Here is a 22,277-nt window from a genome sequence, read left to right on the forward strand (position 1 = left end):
TGTTATCCTTCTGTTATACATCAGACTAGTTCCAGGCTGTAGAGACCACGGACCTCACACCCAGATTAGGGAACTTGTTATACATCAGACTAGTTCCAGGGTGTAGAGACCACGGACCTCACACCCAGACTAGGCATTGTTTGATATCTGTTATGACTTATTGCTTTCCTGACTATTCCTCTGATCACTGATTCGGTACCTTGCATATCTGATATTCCATTGCCAAACCCTGCTTGCCTTGGATACCGAATCAGCTTTCTGTCTTTGTACTTTGTCTGTCCGTGTGTTGCCGACCTGGCTTGCCCGACCTCGAGAGCTATCTCTCCTCTTAAGAGATAGTCTCCGGATCAGATAGTGACATCCACCTTCTGGTGTCGCTCACTCTCTGGTCCTTCCTACCTCCAGCCTGACTCCACCCCTTGGAGAGTCTCAGGCTGCTGGAAGGTTCCTGTACTCGCTAAAGCAGTATTTCCTATACTGCCTAAGATCACCTTCTCATCAGGTGTGTTTCTCAAAGTATTACTGTTACACCAAACACTCTTATATACATAGGTGTCCAGAGGTTAGTAATATATCTGTATTATCGGTGATTCTGCAGATCATCAATAATCAGGTATAATCTGTATTCTTGGTGATACTGCAGATCACCAATAATCAGATTCTCTCTGTGTGCTGACACCAATCGTTACAGTGTCATTATATAATCATTTACATCTATTGCTTAGGGTCCTTCTCTACAGCTTTAGGACCTTTGTGGCAGCGTCCCGTCTCTATGGCAGCCCCCTCGTCGGGGAGTTCTGTTGCCATGGTAGCGTGGAGACGCGGCTACCGGCGGAGTGACGTGGACGCATATGAGTACACAATGCACGCATTTACAGCTTGTGTTGCATGCGACCTTTGCGTCGCACGCCCTCCGCTAGTGAGCTATCAGATACCCCTGCGGGTCACGTGGCTGCGGCGCCTCTCGCGCTCCAATGCGGTGACTCTTCCCGCCTCCAGTGGGCGTGGTCATGCCGCAGATGGCTGCAGTCTCCTCCAGGCTTGGGAGGTTTGCCGGGGAGATGGGAGGCGGCCACAGGTGAGCGTTCCATTTCCTATTGGTCCATTCAGATTGTACACAGTTCTCTATCAGGTCCACTTGCTAGTAAAGGACCTGTTATTGGTTGAAATGTTTTCAGTCCGGGATTGGTAGATTGGATTGTGTGGGTGTGTAAGTTCATGCATGTTTGTATGTATATTCAGACTGTCACATGCTTGATAAAGAAACACTCTTTCGAAACGTTGCATTATATGTGACAGCCTATGATGTTATTATCTGAATAAAAGAGCATTCAAACTACGGATGGTGCTGGCCTCATCTACTGTTTCTATTGGATCCGGATGGCGACCGGACGGCCTGGCACATCCCATTGATTACTGGAAGGAGTGCCTCATCTACTGTATCTATTGGATCCGGATGGTGACCGGACGGCCTGGCACATCCCATTGATTACTGGAAGGAGTGCCTCCTCTACTGTTTCTATTGGATCCGGATGGCGACCGGACGGCCTGGCACATCCCATTGATTACTGGAAGGAGTGCCTCATCTACTGTATCTATTGGATCCGGATGGTGACCGGACGGCCTGGCACATCCCATTGATTACTGGAAGGAGTGCCTCCTCTCCTGCTTTCACTTCTATAGCACTGAAACGGGATCGCAGGGAAATTGCCTGAAAATGGTGCAGACGACGCAGTTGCGTTTCGCGTTTTTGGGCGATTTGCGGCGATTAGCGCAAATCACCCAAGTAAGACCGGGTCCATAGGGTTTAATTAGGCTAGCACTTTTAAGAAGTGCTAGCGTTTGAGCGTTTTGCTGAAATCGCGGCAAAACGCTCTAGTGTGAATGGGGCCTAAAGGTCCATATACACTGCTGACTATTATCAGCTGTCAGGGATTGGTAATCGCTCCCTCGGGTGACCTCGCTGGGCCAATGACAACAGACGCGAAGTCCACATGTGTAGCTGACTACCTGCTCTGTTGCTATGCAGGGAGGTAGAGGGATAACAGAGGGGCGTGTACGTGATGTCACGTGGTGGGCAGGGCAACACGAGAACAATATAGTTGGCTGTTGCTTGGGCAAATTGATCTTCCATGCTGATCGCTTGTGTTGCGGTGGTTGGGGACCACAGTTTACACGCATGACTACCAGCTGAGGCGGTCGTTCCAAGCCGCCTCAGATGACTTTGATCACGCGTTTGAATGAGCCATAAGAGGTAAAGTGATTAAGCACCTGACAGCAGATTTATCAATCATACTGACAGATATTGATCGTTCGCCTTCCAGATCCGATTGCTGCTATGTAAAGTTCTGGTTCCGCCCAGAGGAGTTTCCACTCTGTATAGCGTGAAAAACAAACAAGCTGCCTAACCAAAGAATGACTTGTTAGACAAAGAGCTTGATTCACCAAACCGTGATAACTCAAATATCACACCTTATCAAAGATATCACACCTTATCAAAGATATCACAGCTTATGAAATATATCACACCTTATCACAGATATCGCACCTTATGAAAAGATATCACACCTTATCAAATATATCACACCTTATCATAGATATCACACCTTATCATAGATATCACACCTTATCAAATATATCACACCTTATCATAGATATCACACCTTATGAAAAGATATCACACCTTATCCAAGATATCACACCTTATCCAAGATATCACACCTTTTCCAAGGTATCACACCTTTTCCAAGGTATCACACCTTTTCCAAGGTATCACACCTTTTCCAAGGTATCACACCTTATCCAAGATATCACACCTTATCCAAGATATCACACCTTATTCAAGATATCACACCTTTTCCAAGGTATCACACCTTATCAAAGATATCACACCTTATCAGAGATATCACAACTTATCAAAGATATCACACCTTATCAAAGATATCAGAATCAGAATCGTTTATTTCTCCAAGAATGACTGGGTCATGCCCGGAATTGGTTTTAGCATCACAGGGCAAAGTGACAGCAGAGACATAAACATAACAACACAAAACAGTGTACAAACATTAAGTTACAGCAGAAGTATACAATGCGAGGAGCCGTGAGGCAATATTCCAGCAAGAAGCAAAAACACGTGCTGAGAAAGATCCCAGCACACTAACCCTCCCGTGCCATGGCTAAAAACATGTGTGAGGGGAGCACCATGGGATTTATAGGGAGTTCAAGAGTTTCACCGCTGTGGGGAAAAAAGTGTCTCTGTGCCTTGATGTCTTGGTGGGGATGGCCCGGAGCCTCCGACCCGATGGGAGCCGTTGGAAGAAGCGATGACCTGGGTGTGATGGGTCATTGGAAATCTTTGCTGCTCTAGAGCACAACCTAGAGTTGTGGATGAGCCCCAGGTGGGGGAGGGGTTTTCCAATTATTTTCTCCGCTGATCTGATGACCCTCTGAATTTTGTATCTGTCGCCGGCGGTGGCGCCAGCGTACCATACAAGTATCGAGGTGCAGAGGACAGACTCTATGGTGGCGGAGTAGAAGGATTTAAGGAGTTCTTGGGCCATACCAAACTTCTTTGAAAGGAAAATGAAAAGATATCACACCTTATCAGAGATATCACACCTTATCAAAGATATCACACCTTATCAAAGACATCACACCTTATCAAAGATATCAAACCTTATGAAAAGCTATCACACCTTATCAGAGATATCACACCTTATCAAAGACATCACACCTTATCAAAGATATCACACCTTATCAAAGATATCACACCTTATCAAAGATATCACACCTTATGAAAAGCTATCACACCTTATGGAAAGCTATCACACCTTATGGAAAGCTATCACACCTTATGAAAAGCTATCACACCTTATCAAAGGTATCACACCTTATCAAAGGTATCACACCTTATCAAAGGTATCACACCTTATCAAAGGTATCACACCTTATCAAAGATATCAAAGATATCACAACTTATCCAAGGTATCACACTTTATCAAAGTTAACACGCCTTATCAGAGTAGCATAGCGGGCACTACGAACCCACAGGGGCTCAGGGCAGGACGAGTGCCATTGCCAGTTAGCAGTCATAAGTTTGTAGCGCTCGCTATACTACTCTGATAACAGCGTGTTAACTTAGATAAGGTGTGATATCTTTGATAAGGTGTGATATTTGATTTATCACGGTTTAGTGAATCAAGCCAAAGAAGTGTTACTTTACGTTAAAACAATGGAATGGCTGAGTTCTGCCTGGGAAATGGTTTTTAGCACGAACAACAGAAGCGGTGTAAAAAAAGATAGCTTATGCCGATGGTTCCTGTGATTACAACAACCTCAGATTCATCTAAAAGACAAAAGCAGACCAGGAGCCCAATGGTGCAGAATGGTGTAAGATTCAGGAAAGCAGATTGCTAAGGATGTGTATACTCACAAAGGTGGGTTGTAAATCCGTGCAACCACCATCAGAGCAGGCGGGAACTGAACGGTCCCCGCCCGACCCTCCAGGTCTGTGACAGGAAGTGGTCGGTCGCACTCCGGAAGTTCTTTAGGACAACTAAAAAACTATCACCTCTAACAGAGGTATGACACTAAAGCATGGGTGGATGCCGACAATGCATAAAAGATAGGCTAATAAGCTGTTACTTATAAGCCGAGAGGGAATCTTACCTCTCTTGAAGAATGTGGAACAGTTTATTGAAAACGAGTCTTTTATTCAGGCACATAAACTTGACAACGCGTTTCGCGGGTACCTCTTTTTTCACTGACCTGAGGAAGCGGGCAAGTACCTGCGAAACGCGTTGTCAATTTTATTTGCTTGAATAAAAGACCTTTTTTCAATAAACTGGTCCAAATTCTTCAAGAGAGGTAAGATTCCCTCTCTGTTTATAAGGGTAACAGTTTATCAGCCTATCTTTTATGCATTGGATGCCTCCCCCCCTGTTTTAAGCGTCTGTGTAAAAAAAGACAGACAAAAACAGACAGACAAAAACCTTTTATCAAACCATTTACACTTGCTCATCCCAATGATGCATGCCATCACTGCCACGCACCCAATCAACCATGAGAGATTTCCGATTTCGGTGGGAAACTGGTTAAATTGTCGATTGGGCATGCCTGTTACGGCAACAATTTTTCATTCAAAAATAATTATTGAATCCGATGGTCGACCGGCCGCAAAATCAGCAGATATTTAGCCACCCAAACTCTACGATAAATAAGAAAAACCGTGATAACCGATATAATCATTTTATGTACAATAATGTAGGCTCCTTTGTTAGGAATGTTGTCTTACTGTAACGATTGGGTGTTATAACTCAGACGTCTGATTATTTGTGATCTGCAGAATCACCAATAATACAGACGCTATACCTGATTATGTGGTGATCTGCAGTATCACCAATAATACTAGTATAGCTAGCTGAGAGTAAGGTGTGGTGTTTGGTACAACAGTATAGACTTCTCCAGAGGAGCTGGAGGGTCTACCAACCCAAATAACAATACCTTTACCAGAGGAGCTGGCAAAGTACTAATAATGAAAGAGTTAAAGAAGTTTGGCTAAACCTTACCAGAGGAGCTGGCAAGGTACTAACAGCACAAATGACTGAATAGTTTAACTAGACCTTGCCAGAGGAGCTGGCAAGGTACTATCAGTCACTGGAGCTTATACAAGTAAGTCTGAACCTCACCAGAGGGGCTGGTGGGTTCTAATAGCTAGAGCACCTGACCAGTGGCTAGGGCCCATTGGTGAGTAGAGTAGTCAGACAGGCTAGGTTCGATAACAGGTAGGTAGAGATAGTACAAAATCGGCAGGCGAGAGAGTAGTTAATATCAGGCAGAGGTTCAGCAACTAAGTCAGAAAGGCAGAAGTACAGAATCGTTTAGCAATAGCAAGGTCAGAGAGTAGCCAGAATCATACACAGGTTATCAGAATACAATGTAATAATAACTAACTATAGATAGATGTATATTGCAAACACTGCATATACATCTATCATCAACAGGAACCTCACTAGGTCTGAGCGCTAACACCAGTGTATTCGCAACAGCAGACCAGTTGCCAATGAACAGTGAAGGCTTAAGAAGCTGAGGAGAGCCCAGCGCCACGCCCCTTAGCAATCAGCCAATCCGAACGGCGCGAGTCACTCCTGACGTCAGCCAACTGGCAGGTCAGCTGACGCGCCTTCTTCCAGCATAAAGGTCCTGTCTCCGCGCGCGCGCCCCGCGCGATACAGAGACCCTGTGAGCAAGAGACAATGCCGTTCCCGGCATGCTGGACGCCGCCGGGACGGATAAGGCCTGTGAACAGGGAACAAAGGCAGCTGCGGGTATAGCCTGCGTATCCGCAGCCGCCATAGTTTCAGATGTTACACTTACATCAGAATGTAGCTATACATTGTTACATGTAGTAGTGGTATGTACCATATATGTACCGTGTCATACAGATCCTGTACACATCAATAGGTCATACAGGGCATGTACAGTACATGAGTCACACACTAAAGTATTCTAAAATACACAAACACAACAAGAAGGCAAGGCGTGCGCACACACCGATATATCATACAGCGTGCAATACACACTGCAATCTATCATACAGTCCATTAATATAACAATCTGTCATACAGTACCATGTACAGAATACTGACCAGTGTTTACACATACCAATGTCACGTACAACATACAGTATGTAGCGTACAAACTAGTTTGCAGTAAATATACATTTAGTATGATGTACTCATTGTTAGTATAATGTACAATGTAAATATATGCGCACAGAGTACATGGATATCACATTTAAAATGTGCAGGTACTTGGCGTGATGAACAAAATAAAGTTACCTTTGTCCCTGTCCCATCACACAGGGTGACATCTCCCTGCCTGTGTCCCTGTTCTATCACACAGGGTGACATCTCCCTGCCTGTGCCCCTGTCCCATCATCACATAGGGTGACATCTATCTGCTTGTGTCCCTGTCCCACCACACAGGGTGACATCTCCCTGCCCGTGTCCCTGTCCTATCACAGGGTGACATCTCCCTGCCTGTGTCCCTGTCCCATCACACAGGGTGACATCTCCCTGCCTGTGTCCCTGTCCCATCACACAGGGTGACATCTCTCTGCCCGTGTCCCTGTCCCATCACACAGGGTGACATCTCTCTGCCCGTGTCCCTGTCCCATCACACAGGGTGACATCTCTCTGCCTGTGTCCCTGTCCCATCACACAGGGTGACATCTCTCTGCCCGTGTCCCTGTCCCATCACACAGGGTGACATCTCTCTGCCTGTGTTTCTGTCCCTTCCATAGGGAGCCTCTCACGCATGCACCAGAATCCATCAAGTCACCAGCAGACCCCTTTAGCGTCCCTCTCCCAGCAGGGCAGAGGAAGGTTAAGCCCCCTGTGGTTAGGGGGCCGCCAGAAGAGGATTACCCAGAAAAGCCCCTCTGTTGCCAGGCTCTGCAGAGTATCTGCCCAGCTCTGCCCACCCCCTTGGCATGAAGGGGTTACCGGCTTTCTGCAGCTGGTCAGGAGCCCAGCCTATTCTAGCTCCAGGCTAGCTCCTCTATAACTTACACAAAGATGCCCGAGCGATGCCAGCCCAGCCTCCTCCCCCAATCCTGGGGTGACAAAGCCGTCCCCGTGAAAATAAACAGCCCCCCTGCTGTGTCCTCGTGCAATGCCATCTCAAGTGATCATTCCCAATAAACAAACAGCTCATCGCTCTGCCACACAATCCAAGCAGCCGGTCACTAAACCGCACATGCAAGCAGCCGGTCACTGTGCCACACACGCCAGCAGCCGGTCACTGTGCAACACACGCCAGCAGCCGGTCACTGTGCCACACACGCAAGCAGCCGGTCACTGTGCCACACACGCAAGCAGCCGGTCACTGTGCCACACACGCAAGCAGCCGGTCACTGTGCCACACATGCAAGCAGCCGGTCACTGTGCCACACACGCAAGCAGCCGGTCACTGTGCCACACACGCAAGCAGCCGGTCACTGTGCCACACACGCAAGCAGCCGGTCACTGTGCCACACACGCAAGCAGCCGGTCACTGTGCCACACACGCAAGCGGCCAGTCACTGTGCAACGCATGCAAGCAGCCGGTCACTAAACCACACATGCAAGCAGCCTGTCACTGTGCCACACACGCAAGCGGCCGGTCACTGTGCAACGCACGCAAGCGGCCGGTCACTGTGCAACGCATGCAAGCAGCCGGTCACTAAACCACACATGCAAGCAGCCGGTCACTGTGCCACACACGCAAGCAGCCGGTCACTGTGCCACACACGCAAGCAGCCGGTCACTGTGCCACACACGCAAGCGGCCAGTCACTGTGCAACGCATGCAAGCAGCCGGTCACTAAACCACACATGCAAGCAGCCTGTCACTGTGCCACACACGCAAGCGGCCGGTCACTGTGCAACGCACGCAAGCGGCCGGTCACTGTGCAACGCATGCAAGCAGCCGGTCACTAAACCACACATGCAAGCAGCCGGTCACTGTGCCACACACGCAAGCAGCCGGTCACTGTGCCACACACGCAAGCAGCCGGTCACTGTGCCACACACGCAAGCAGCCGGTCACTGTGCCACGCACGCCAGCAGCCGGTCACTGTGCCACACACGCAAGCAGCCGGTCACTGTGCCACACATGCAAGCAGCCGGTCACTGTGCCACACACGCAAGCAGCCGGTCACTGTGCCACACACGCAAGCAGCCGGTCACTGTGCCACACACGCAAGCGGCCAGTCACTGTGCAACGCATGCAAGCAGCCGGTCACTAAACCACACATGCAAGCAGCCTGTCACTGTGCCACACACGCAAGCGGCCGGTCACTGTGCAACGTACGCAAGCGGCCGGTCACTGTGCAACGCACGCAAGCGGCCGGTCACTGTGCAACGCATGCAAGCAGCCGGTCACTAAACCACACATGCAAGCAGCCTGTCACTGTGCCACACACGCAAGCGGCCGGTCACTGTGCAACGCACGCAAGCGGCCGGTCACTAAACCACACATGCAAGCAGCCGGTCACTGTGCCACACACGCAAGCGGCCGGTCACTGTGCAACGCATGCAAGCAGCCGGTCACTAAACCACACATGCAATTAGCCTGTCACTGTGCCACACACGCAAGCGGCCGGTCACTGTGCCACACACGCCAGCAGCCGGTCACTGTGCCACACATGCCAGCAGCCGGTCTCTGTGCCACACACGCAAGCAGACGGTCACTGTGCCACACACGCAAGCAGCCAGTCACTGTGCCACACATGCAAGCAGCCGGTCACTGTGCCACACACGCAAGCAGCCGGTCACTGTGCCACACACGCTAGCGGCCGGTCACTGTGGCACACACGCAAGCGGCCGGTCACTGTGCCACACATGCAAGCGGCCGGTCACTGTGCCACACACGCAAGCAGCCGGTCACTGTGCCACACACGCAAGCAGCCGGTCACTGTGCCACACACGCAAGCAGCCGGTCACTGTGCCACACACGCAAGCAGCCGGTCACTGTGCCACACACGCAAGCAGCCGGTCACTGTGCCACACATGCAAGCAGCCGGTCACTGTGCCACACATGCAAGCAGCCGGTCACTGTGCCACACACGCAAGCAGCCGGTCACTGTGCCACACACGCAAGCAGCCGGTCACTGTGCCACACACGCAAGCAGCCGGTCACTGTGCCACACACGCAAGCAGCCGGTCACTGTGCCACACACGCAAGCAGCCGGTCACTGTGCCACACACGCAAGCAGCCGGTCACTGTGCCACACACGCAAGCGGCCGGTCACTGTGCCACACACGCAAGCAGCCGGTCACTGTGCCACACACGCAAGCAGCCAGTCACTGTGCCACACATGCAAGCGGCCGGTCACTGTGCCACACACGCAAGCAGCCGGTCACTGTGCCACACACGCAAGCAGCCGGTCACTGTGCCACACACGCAAGCAGTCGGTCACTGTGCCACACACGCAAGCAGCCGCTCACTGTGCCACACACGCCAGCAGCCGGTCACTGTGCCACACACGCAAGCAGCCGGTCACTGTGCCACACACGCCAGCAGCCGGTCACTGTGCCACACACGCCAGCAGCCGGTCACTGTGCCACACACTCAAGCAGCCAGTCACTGTGCCACACACGCAAGCAGCCGGTCACTGTGCCACACACGCAAGCAGCCAGTCACTGTGCCACACATGCAAGCAGCCAGTCACTGTGCCACACACGCAAGCAGCCGGTCACTGTGCCACACACGCAAGCAGCCAGTCACTGTGCCACACATGCAAGCGGCCGGTCACTGTGCCACACACGCAAGCGGCCGGTCACTGTGCCACACACGCCAGCAGCCGGTCACTGTGCCACACACGCCAGCAGCCGGTCACTGTGCCACACACGTAAGCGGCCGGTCACTGTGCCACACACGTAAGCGGCCGGTCACTGTGCCACACATGCAATGCCACACACGCAAGCGGCCGGTCACTGTGCAACACACGCAAGCAGCCAGTCACTGTGCCACACACGCAAGCGGCCGGTCACTGTGCCACACACTCAAGCAGCCAGTCACTGTGCCACACACGCAAGCAGCCAGTCACTGTGCCACACACGCAAGCAGCCGGTCACTGTGCCACACACGCAAGCGGCCGGTCACTGTGCCACACACTCAAGCAGCCAGTCACTGTGCCACACACTCAAGCAGCCGGTCACTGTGCCACACACGCCAGCAGCGGGTCACTGTGCCACACACGCAAGCGGCCGGTCACTGTGCCACACACGCAAGCGGCCGGTCACTGTGCCACACACGCAAGCGGCCGGTCACTGTGCCACACACGTAAGCGGCCGGTCACTGTGCCACACACGTAAGCGGCCGGTCACTGTGCCACACATGCAATGCCACACACGCAAGCGGCCGGTCACTGTGTCACACATGCAAGCAGCTGGTGACTGTGCCACACACGCAGACGGCCGGTCACTGTGCCACACACGCAAGCAGCCAGTCACTGTGCCACACACGCAAGCAGCCGGTCACTGTGCCACACACGCAAGCAGCCGGTCACTGTGCCACACACGCAAGCAGACGGTCACTAAACCACACATGCGAGCAGCCAGTCACTGTGCCACACATGCAGACGGCCGGTCACTGTGGCACACATGCCAGCAGCCGGTCACTAAACCACACATGCAAGCAGCCAGTCACTGTGCCACACATGCAAGCGGCCGGTCACTGTGCCACACACGCAAGCAGCCGGTCACTGTGCCACACACGCAAGCGGCCGGTCACTGTGCCACACACGCAAGCAGCCGGTCACTGTGCCACACACGCAAGCAGCCGGTCACTGTGCCACACACGCAAGCAGCCGGTCACTGTGCCACACACGCAAGCAGCCAGTCACTGTGCCACACACGCAAGCAGCCAGTCACTGTGCCACACACGCAAGCGGCCGGTCACTGTGCCACACACGCAAGCGGCCGGTCACTGTGCAACACACGCAAGCGGCCGGTCACTGTGCCACACACGCAAGCGGCCAGTCACTGTGCCACACACGCAAGCGGCCAGTCACTGTGCCACACACGCAAGCGGCCGGTCACTGTGCCACACACGCAAGCAGCCGGTCACTGTGCCACACACGCAAGCGGCCGGTCACTGTGCCACACACGCAAGCAGCCAGTCACTGTGCCACACACGCAAGCAGCCGCTCACTGTGCCACACACGCCAGCAGCCGGTCACTGTGCCACACACGCAAGCAGCCAGTCACTGTGCCACACACGCAAGCGGCCGGTCACTGTGCCACACATGCAAGCGGCCGGTCACTGTGCCACACACGCAAGCGGCCGGTCACTGTGCCACACACGCCAGCAGCCGGTCACTGTGCCACACACGCCAGCAGCCGGTCACTGTGCCACACACGCAAGCGGCCGGTCACTGTGCCACACACGCCAGCAGCCGGTCACTGTGCCACACACTCAAGCAGCCAGTCACTGTGCCACACGCCAGCAGCCGGTCACTGTGCCACACACGCCAGCAGCCGGTCACTGTGCCACACACGCAAGCGGCCGGTCACTGTGCCACACACGCAAGCGGCCGGTCACTGTGCCACACACGCCAGCAGCCGGTCACTGTGCCACACACGCCAGCAGCCGGTCACTGTGCCACACACGCCAGCAGCCGGTCACTGTGCCACACACGTAAGCGGCCGGTCACTGTGCCACACACGTAAGCGGCCGGTCACTGTGCCACACATGCAATGCCACACACGCAAGCGGCCGGTCACTGTGCAACACACGCAAGCAGCCAGTCACTGTGCCACACACGCAAGCGGCCGGTCACTGTGCCACACACGCAAGCGGCCGGTCACTGTGCCACACACGCAAGCGGCCGGTCACTGTGCCACACACGCAAGCAGCCAGTCACTGTGCCACACACGCAAGCGGCCGGTCACTGTGCCACACACGCAAGCGGCCGGTCACTGTGCCACACATGCAATGCCACACACGCAAGCGGCCGGTCACTGTGCAACACACGCAAGCAGCCAGTCACTGTGCCACACACGCAAGCGGCCGGTCACTGTGCCACACACGCAAGCGGCCGGTCACTGTGCCACACACGCAAGCGGCCGGTCACTGTGCCACACACGCAAGCAGCCAGTCACTGTGCCACACACGCAAGCGGCCGGTCACTGTGCCACACACGCAAGCAGCCAGTCACTGTGCCACACACGCAAGCAGCCAGTCACTGTGCCACACACGCAAGCAGCCGGTCACTGTGCCACACACGCAAGCGGCCGGTCACTGTGCCACACACGCAAGCGGCCGGTCACTGTGCCACACACGTAAGCGGCCGGTCACTGTGCCACACACGTAAGCGGCCGGTCACTGTGCCACACATGCAATGCCACACACGCAAGCGGCCGGTCACTGTGTCACACATGCAAGCAGCTGGTGACTGTGCCACACACGCAGACGGCCGGTCACTGTGCCACACACGCAAGCAGCCAGTCACTGTGCCACACACGCAAGCAGCCGGTCACTGTGCCACACACGCAAGCAGCCGGTCACTGTGCCACACACGCAAGCAGCCGGTCACTGTGCCACACACGCCAGCAGCCGGTCACTGTGCCACACACGCAAGCAGCCGGTCACTGTGCCACACACACAAGCAGCCGGTCACTGTGCCACACATGCAGACGGCCGGTCACTGTGCCACACACGCAAAAAGCCAGTCACTGTGCAACACACTCAAGCAGCCAGTCACTGTGCCACACACGCAAGCAGCCAGTCACTGTGCCACACACGCAAGCAGTCGGTCACTGTGCCACACACGCAAGCAGCCGCTCACTGTGCCACACACGCAAGCGGCCGGTCACTGTGCCACACACGCAAGCGGCCGGTCACTGTGCCACACACGCAAGCGGCCGGTCACTGTGCCACACACGCAAGCGGCCGGTCACTGTGCCACACACGTAAGCGGCCGGTCACTGTGCCACACACGTAAGCGGCCGGTCACTGTGCCACACATGCAATGCCACACACGCAAGCGGCCGGTCACTGTGTCACACATGCAAGCAGCTGGTGACTGTGCCACACACGCAGACGGCCGGTCACTGTGCCACACATGCAAGCAGCTGGTGACTGTGCCACACACGCAGACGGCCGGTCACTGTGCCACACACGCAAGCGGCCGGTCACTGTGCCACACACGCAAGCAGCCGGTCACTGTGCCACACACGCAAGCAGCCGGTCACTGGGCCACACACGCAAGCAGCCGGTCACTGTGCCACACACGCAAGCAGCCGGTCACTGTGCCACACATGCAGACGGCCGGTCACTGTGCCACACATGCCAGCAGCCGGTCACTGTGCCACACACGCAAAAAGCCAGTCACTGTGCAACACACTCAAGCAGCCAGTCACTGTGCCACACACGCAAGCGGCCGGTCACTGTGCCACACACGCAAGCAGCCGGTCACTGTGCCACACACGCAAGCGGCTGGTCACTGTGCCACACACGCAAGCGGCCGGTCACTGTGCCACACACGCAAGCAGCCGGTCACTGTGCAACACACGCAAGCAGCCAGTCACTGTGCCACACATGCAAGCGGCAGGTTAGTGTGCCACACACGCAAGCGGCCGGTCACTGTGCCACACACGCAAGCGGCCGGTCACTGTGCCACACGCAAGCAGCAGGTCACTGTGCCATACACGTGACGCAAGCGGCCGGTCACTGTGCCACACACGCAAGCGGCCGGTCACTGTGCCACACACGCAAGCGGCCGGTCACTGTGCCACACACGCAAGCGGCCGGTCACTGTGCCACACACGCAAGCAGCCAGTCACTGTGCCACACACGCAAGCAGCCGGTCACTGTGCCACACACGCAAGCAGCCAGTCACTGTGCCACACACGCAAGCAGCCGGTCACTGTGCCACACACGCAAGCAGCCGGTCACTGTGCCACACACGCAAGCAGCCGGTCACTGTGCCACACACGCAAGCAGCCGGTCACTGGGCCACACACGCAAGCAGCCGGTCACTGGGCCACACACGCAAGCAGCCGGTCACTGTGCCACACACGCAAGCGGCCGGTCACTGTGCCACACACGCAAGCGGCCGGTCACTGTGCCACACACGCAAGCGGCCGGTCACTGTGCCACACACGCAAGCGGCTGGTCACTGTGCCACACACGCAAGCGGCCGGTCACTGTGCCACACACGCCAGCAGCCGGTCACTGTGCCACACACACAAGCAGCCGGTCACTGTGCCACACGCCAGCAGCCGGTCACTGTGCCACACAGGCAAGCAGCCGGTCACTGTGCCACACAGGCAAGCAGCCGGTCACTGTGCCACACACGCCAGCAGCCGGTCACTGTGCCACACACGCAAGCAGCCGGTCACTGTGCCACACACGCAAGCGGACGGTCACTGTGCCACACACGCAAGCGGCCGGTCACTGTGCCACACACGCCAGCAGCCGGTCACTGTGCCACACACACAAGCAGCCGGTCACTGTGCCACACGCCAGCAGCCGGTCACTGTGCCACACACGCCAGCAGCCGGTCACTGTGCCACACACGCCAGCAGCCGGTCACTGTGCCACACACGCAAGCAGCCGGTCACTGTGCCACACACGCAAGCAGCCGGTCACTGTGCCACACACGCAAGCAGCCGGTCACTGTGCCACACACGCAAGCAGCCGGTCACTGTGCCACACACGCAAGCAGCCAGTCACTGTGTCATCCATACAGCTCATTAGCATAGTATGCATACAGTTGATTACTGTGCCATACATGTAATCTACCTATTACTACCATGGGAGCAACCATCACTATACCATCCCTGTACCATGTACAATGTATGTAGCACACCACAGTGCCAACCATGTAGCTCATCACTGTGCCATCCATAGAGTCTATTACCATAGTATGCATATAGTCCATCCCTGCACCATCCCTGCAGCCCACCACAGTGCCATCCATCCCTGCAGCCCACCACAGTGCCATCCATCCCTGCAGCCCATCAGTGCCCCCCACAGCAGCAGCCTGGCAGATCCTGCAGCATGGATGGATGGATGGATCAGCAGGAGGCGCCCCCCTCTTACCTTCATATCATTGATGATGGCCTGGAAGAGCCCCCCCAGCGCCCCGCACTCCTTATCCACCGCCTCCATCATGGCATCCAGCTGCGGGGACAATCCAGAGGAGAAATCACAGCCAGCAGCAGCAGCCCCTCCTGCCCCCCCACCCCCACTAGCGCAGCATCCCCCGGGGGGAGTCGCAGCCTGCCATGCCTGCACACTGGGGGTCTCCAGCAGAGATACAGACAGACAGCACTGCAGAGCTCAGCGCTACAGCCAGGCGGAGGAGGAGGAGAGGAGGGGGGACCGTCACACATGCAGGAGGAGGAGGAGAGGAGGGGGATCGCTGCTGCTGCTGCTGCTGCTGCTGCTACTACTGCTACTACTACTACTGCTGGGGAATCACTGCTCATCAATGCAATATAATCATTATACAGCACTGCTCAGCAACTGCATCACTGACAGCACAGCTCTCACCAATGCAATATCCACTAACAGCATTACTCCATACACAGCACATGCAGGAGGAGAGGAGGGGGATCACTGCTGCTGGGGGGATCACTGACAGCACAGCTCTCACCAATGCAATATAATCATTATACAGCATTATTCTATATACAGCATTACTCCATATACAGCATTATTCTATATACAGCACATGCAGGAGGAGAAGAGGAGGGGGATCACTGCTGCTGGGGGGATCACTGCTGCTGGGGGGATCACTGACAGCACAGCTCTCTCCAATGCAATATCCACTAACAGCATTACTCCATATACAGCACATGCAGGAGGAGAGGAGGGGGATCACTGCTCACTACCAGCAGCATCCATACACAGCATCACCTCTCTCCAATGCAATATAATCATTATACAGCATTATTCCATATACAGCACATGCAGAGGGGGGGGGGGGGGGGGAGAGATGTCTGTCTCTGAGCCAGAGGTGGGGGATCACTTCTCCTGCTGCTACTGGAGAGATCACTGCTCAGCAACAGCATCACTGACAGCACAGCTCTCACCAATGTAATATATATTCCATATACAGCACTGACAGCATTATACACCCCTCACCAATGTAATATTCCATATACAGCACTGACAGCATTATACACCTCTCACCAATGTAATATTCCATATACAGCACTGACAGCATTATACACCCCTCACCAATGTAATATTCCATATACAGCACTGACAGCATTATACACCCCTCACCAATGTAATATTCCATATACAGCACTGACAGCATTATACACCCCTCACCAATGTAATATTCCATATACAGCACTGACAGCATTATACACCCCTCACCAATGTAATATTCCATATACAGCACTGACAGCATTATACACCTCTCACCAATGTAATATTCCATATACAGCACTGACAGCATTATATACCCCTCACCAATGTAATATTCCATATACAGCACTGACAGCATTATACACCCCTCACCAATGTAATATTCCATATACAGCACTGACAGCATTATACATCCCTCACCAATGTAATATGCCATATACAGCACTGACAGCATTATACACCTCTCACCAATGTAATATTCCATATACAGCACTGACAGCATTATACACCTCTCACCAATGTAATATTCCATATACAGCACTGACAGCATTATATACCCCTCACCAATGTAATATTCCATATACAGCACTGACAGCATTATACACCCCTCACCAATGTAATATTCCATATACAGCACTGACAGCATTATACATCCCTCACCAATGTAATATGCCATATACAGCACTGACAGCATTATACACCTCTCACCAATGTAATATTCCATATACAGCACTGACAGCATTATACGCCTCTCACCAATGTAATATTCCATATACAGCACTGACAGCATTATACACCCCTCACCAATGTAATATTCCATATACAGCACTGACAGCATTATACACCCCTCACCAATGTAATATTCCATATACAGCACTGACAGCATTATATACCTCTCACCAATGTAATATTCCATATACAGCACTGACAGCATTATACACCCCTCACCAATGTATTATTCCATATACAGCACTGACAGCATTATACACCCCTCACCAATGTAATATTCCATATACAGCACTGACAGCATTATACACCTCTCACCAATGTAATATTCCATATACAGCACTGACAGCATTATACACCTCTCACCAATGTAATATTCCATATACAGCACTGACAGCATCACTCACCTCTCACCAATGTAATATTCCATATACAGCACTGACGGACTTATACACCTCTCACCAATGTAATATTCCATATACAGCACTGACAGCATTATTCACCTCTCACCAATGTAATATTCTATATACAGCACTGACAGCATTATACACCTCTCACCAATGCAATATTCCATATACAGCACTGACAGCATCACTCACCTCTCACCAATGTAATATTCCATATACAGCACTGACAGCAACACTCACCCCTCACCAATGTAATATTCCATATACAGCACTGACAGCATTATACACCCCTCACCAATGTAATATTCCATATACAGCACTGACAGCATTATACACCCCTCACCAATGTATTATTCCATATACAGCACTGACAGCATTATACACCCCTTACCAATGTAATATTCCATATACAGCACTGACAGCATTATACACCCCTCACCAATGTAATATTCCATATACAGCACTGACGGACTTATACACCTCTCACCAATGTAATATTCCATATACAGCACTGACAGCATTATACACCCCTCACCAATGTAATATTCCATATACAGCACTGACAGCATTATACACCCCTCAGCAATGTATTATTCCATATACAGCACTGACAGCATTATACTCCCCTCACCAATGTAATATTCCATATACAGCACTGACAGCATTATACTCCCCTGACCAATGTAATATTCCATATACAGCACTGACAGCATTATACACCTCTCACCAATGTAATATTCCATATACAGCACTGACAGCATCACTCACCTCTCACCAATGTAATATTCCATATAGAGCACTGACAGCATTATACACCTCTCACCAATGTAATATTCCATATACAGCACTGACATCATTATACACCTCTCACCAATGTAATATTCCATATACAGCACTGACAGCATTATACACCCCTCACCAATGTAATATTCCATATACAGCACTGACAGCATTATACACCCCTCACCAATGTAATATTCCATATACAGCACTGACAGCATTATACACCCCTCACCAATGTAATATTCCATATACAGCACTGACAGCATCACTCACCTCTCACCAATGTAATATTCCATATACAGCACTGACAGCATCACTCACCTCTCACCAATGTAATATTCCATATACAGCACTGACAGCATCACTCACCCCTCACCAATGTAATATTCCATATACAGCACTGACAGCATCACTCACCCCTCACCAATGTAATATTCCATATACAGCACTGACAGCATTATACACCTCTCACCAATGTAATATTCCATATACAGCACTGACAGCATCACTCACCCCTCACCAATATAATATTCCATATACAGCACTGACAGCATTATACACCCCTCACCAATGTATTATTCCATATACAGCACTGACAGCATTATACACCCCTCACCAATGTAATATTCCATATACAGCACTGACAGCATTATACACCCCTCACCAATGTAATATTCCATATACAGCACTGACAGCATTATACACCCCTCACCAATGTAATATTCCATATACAGCACTGACAGCATTATACACCCCTCAGCAATGTAATATTCCATATACAGCACTGACATCATTATACACCTCTCACCAATGTAATATTCCATATACAGCACTGACAGCATTATATACCTCTCACCAATGTAATATTCCATATACAGCACTGACAGCATTATACACCCCTCACCAATGTAATATTCCATATACAGCACTGACAGCATTATACTCCCCTGACCAATGTAATATTCCATATACAGCACTGACAGCATTATACACCTCTCACCAATGTAATATTCCATATACAGCACTGACAGCATCACTCACCTCTCACCAATGTAATATTCCATATAGAGCACTGACAGCATTATACACCTCTCACCAATGTAATATTCCATATACAGCACTGACATCATTATACACCTCTCACCAATGTAATATTCCATATACAGCACTGACAGCATTATACACCCCTCACCAATGTAATATTCCATATACAGCACTGACAGCATTATACACCCCTCACCAATGTAATATTCCATATACAGCACTGACAGCATCACTCACCTCTCACCAATGTAATATTCCATATACAGCACTGACAGCATCACTCACCCCTCACCAATGTAATATTCCATATACAGCACTGACAGCATCACTCACCCCTCACCAATGTAATATTCCATATACAGCACTGACAGCATTATACACCTCTCACCAATGTAATATTCCATATACAGCACTGACAGCATCACTCACCCCTCACCAATATAATATTCCATATACAGCACTGACAGCATTATACACCTCTCACCAATGTAATATTCCATATACAGCACTGACAGCATCACTCACCCCTCACCAATGTAATATTCCATATACAGCACTGACAGCATCACTCACCTCTCACCAATGTAATATTCCATATACAGCACTGACAGCATCACTCACCCCTCACCAATGTAATATTCCATATACAGCACTGACAGCATCACTCACCCCTCACCAATGTAATATTCCTTATACAGCACTGACAGCATCACTCACCTCTCACCAATGTAATATTCCATATACAGCACTGACAGCATTACACACCCCTCACCAATGTAATATTCCATATACAGCACTGACAGCATCACTCACCCCTCACCAATGTAATATTCCATATACAATAATAACCCAAGTATCCAAAATTGAAAAGTTCTTGGAACTGTTAGTTTAGCCACTATATCCACCACGGCAAGAATAGTTTGCCAGTATCTATGTAGCTTTGGACATGTGTATAAGATTGGTGTGAGCTCTACAAAGTGCACAGATAGAATCCGGTCTGCAGTGTATAGCATATAATGTTTTAGGGGTCAGTAATTTGCTGTGTAGTATGTTTAATTGAGATAATTTGTGGGAAGCATTGGTTGACACCAAGGAGACGTTTTGAAGAATCTCTACCCAATCCTTAATAGATAGACCACCCAGATCCTCCACCCATTTATCATGGATGTAAGAGGGAATCTCTTCAGAAATAAGGCAAGGAGCATAGCACAGCATACCGAGATAATTATGCCACTTCTGGAGTTAGTTTGGCTAATCAAATTGAATATATAGGCGAAGGTTGTAATACATGAGAATGAGAACCTTGCTGTTTGCGTGTTGCATGTGTAAATTGAGCATATTGATAATGTAGCAATGGTGTCGGCTCCGCCCCCATTGACGCAGCAAGGTCAGGAAGTGGGCGGGCATCACTACCCATCATTACTTGAGCTAAATCGGAGATATCCCGCCTTCTAGCCCGCCGTTTCAGAAGAAAGAGCTCTTGTAGTTCAGAAAGGCGAAAGTTACCGTTTATCAGAGTAAAATTCGTAATACCGTCTATATCCTGCATAAACCGCAACCAATCCCAGATTTTTTGAATCAATACCATAGTGTGAATTTTCCCATTTCCAAATATCCCACAAGCTCCAGCCTCAGGTGCAGCATAAATGGAAGAGAAGTCAAGCACTGTACTCATCTAACTCCTCACACTCCCAACCAATAGAGTTGGGCCGAACGGTTCGCCTGCGAACGGTTCCATGCGAACTTCAGTGGTTCGCGTTCGCGTCCCGCAGGCGAACCTTTGCGGAAGTTCGGTTCGCCCCATAATGCACATGGAGGGTCAACTTTGACCCTCTACATCACAGTCAGCAGGCCCAGTGTAGCCAATTAGGTTACACTAGCCCCTGGAGCCCCACCCCCCCCCCTTATATAAGGCAGGCAGCGGCGGCCATTACGGTCACTCGTGTGCTGCCTGCGTTAGTCAGAGTAGGGCGAGCTGCTGCAGACTGTCTCTCATAGGGAAAGATTAGTTAGGCTTAGCTTGTTCCTGGCTGGCTGCATACCTGTTCTGTGAACCCACCACTGCATACCTGTGCTGTGAACCCACCACTGCATACCTGTGCTGTGAACCCACCACTGCATACCTGTGCTGTGAACCCACCACTGCATACCTGTTCAGTGAACCCACCACTGCATACCTGTGCTGTGAACCCACCACTGCATACCTGTTCAGTGAACCTGCCACTGCATACCTGTTCTGTTCAGTGGACCCGCCACTGTATACCTGTTCATTGAACCCACCACTGCATACCTGTGCTGTGAACCCACCACTGCATACCTGTTCTGTGAACCCACCACTGCATACCTGTGCTGTGAACCCACCACTGCATACCTGTTCAGTGAACCTGCCACTGCATACCTGTTCTGTTCAGTGGACCCGCCACTGTATACCTGTTCATTGAACCCACCACTGCATACCTGTGCTGTGAACCCACCACTGCATACCAGTTCTGTGAACCCACCACTGCATACCTGTTCAGTGAACCTGCCACTGCATACCTGTTCTGTTCAGTGGACCCGCCACTGTATACCTGTTCATTGAACCCACCACTGCATACCTGTGCTGTGAACCCACCACTGCATACCTGTTCTGTGAACCCACCACTGCATACCTGTGCTGTGAACCCAC

At 51.6% G+C, this 22,277-nt stretch overlaps 1 protein-coding gene across 1 annotated transcript in view; it reads right to left on the reverse strand.

Annotated features, from left to right (window-relative positions):
• Positions 1-15,693, reverse strand: part of MTSS2 (MTSS I-BAR domain containing 2) — a 259,210-nt gene extending 243,517 nt beyond the window's left edge. The window contains exon 1 of the mRNA XM_068259913.1: positions 15,591-15,693. Coding sequence (XP_068116014.1) covers positions 15,591-15,662 — 72 coding nt within the window. The 5' untranslated portion in view covers positions 15,663-15,693. The remainder of the gene's footprint in view (positions 1-15,590) is intronic.
• Between the last annotated feature and the right edge of the window lie 6,584 nt (positions 15,694-22,277).

The sequence above is a fragment of the Hyperolius riggenbachi genome, chromosome 11 (assembly GCF_040937935.1).
Source record: "Hyperolius riggenbachi isolate aHypRig1 chromosome 11, aHypRig1.pri, whole genome shotgun sequence".
Taxonomy (NCBI): Eukaryota; Metazoa; Chordata; class Amphibia; order Anura; family Hyperoliidae; genus Hyperolius; species Hyperolius riggenbachi.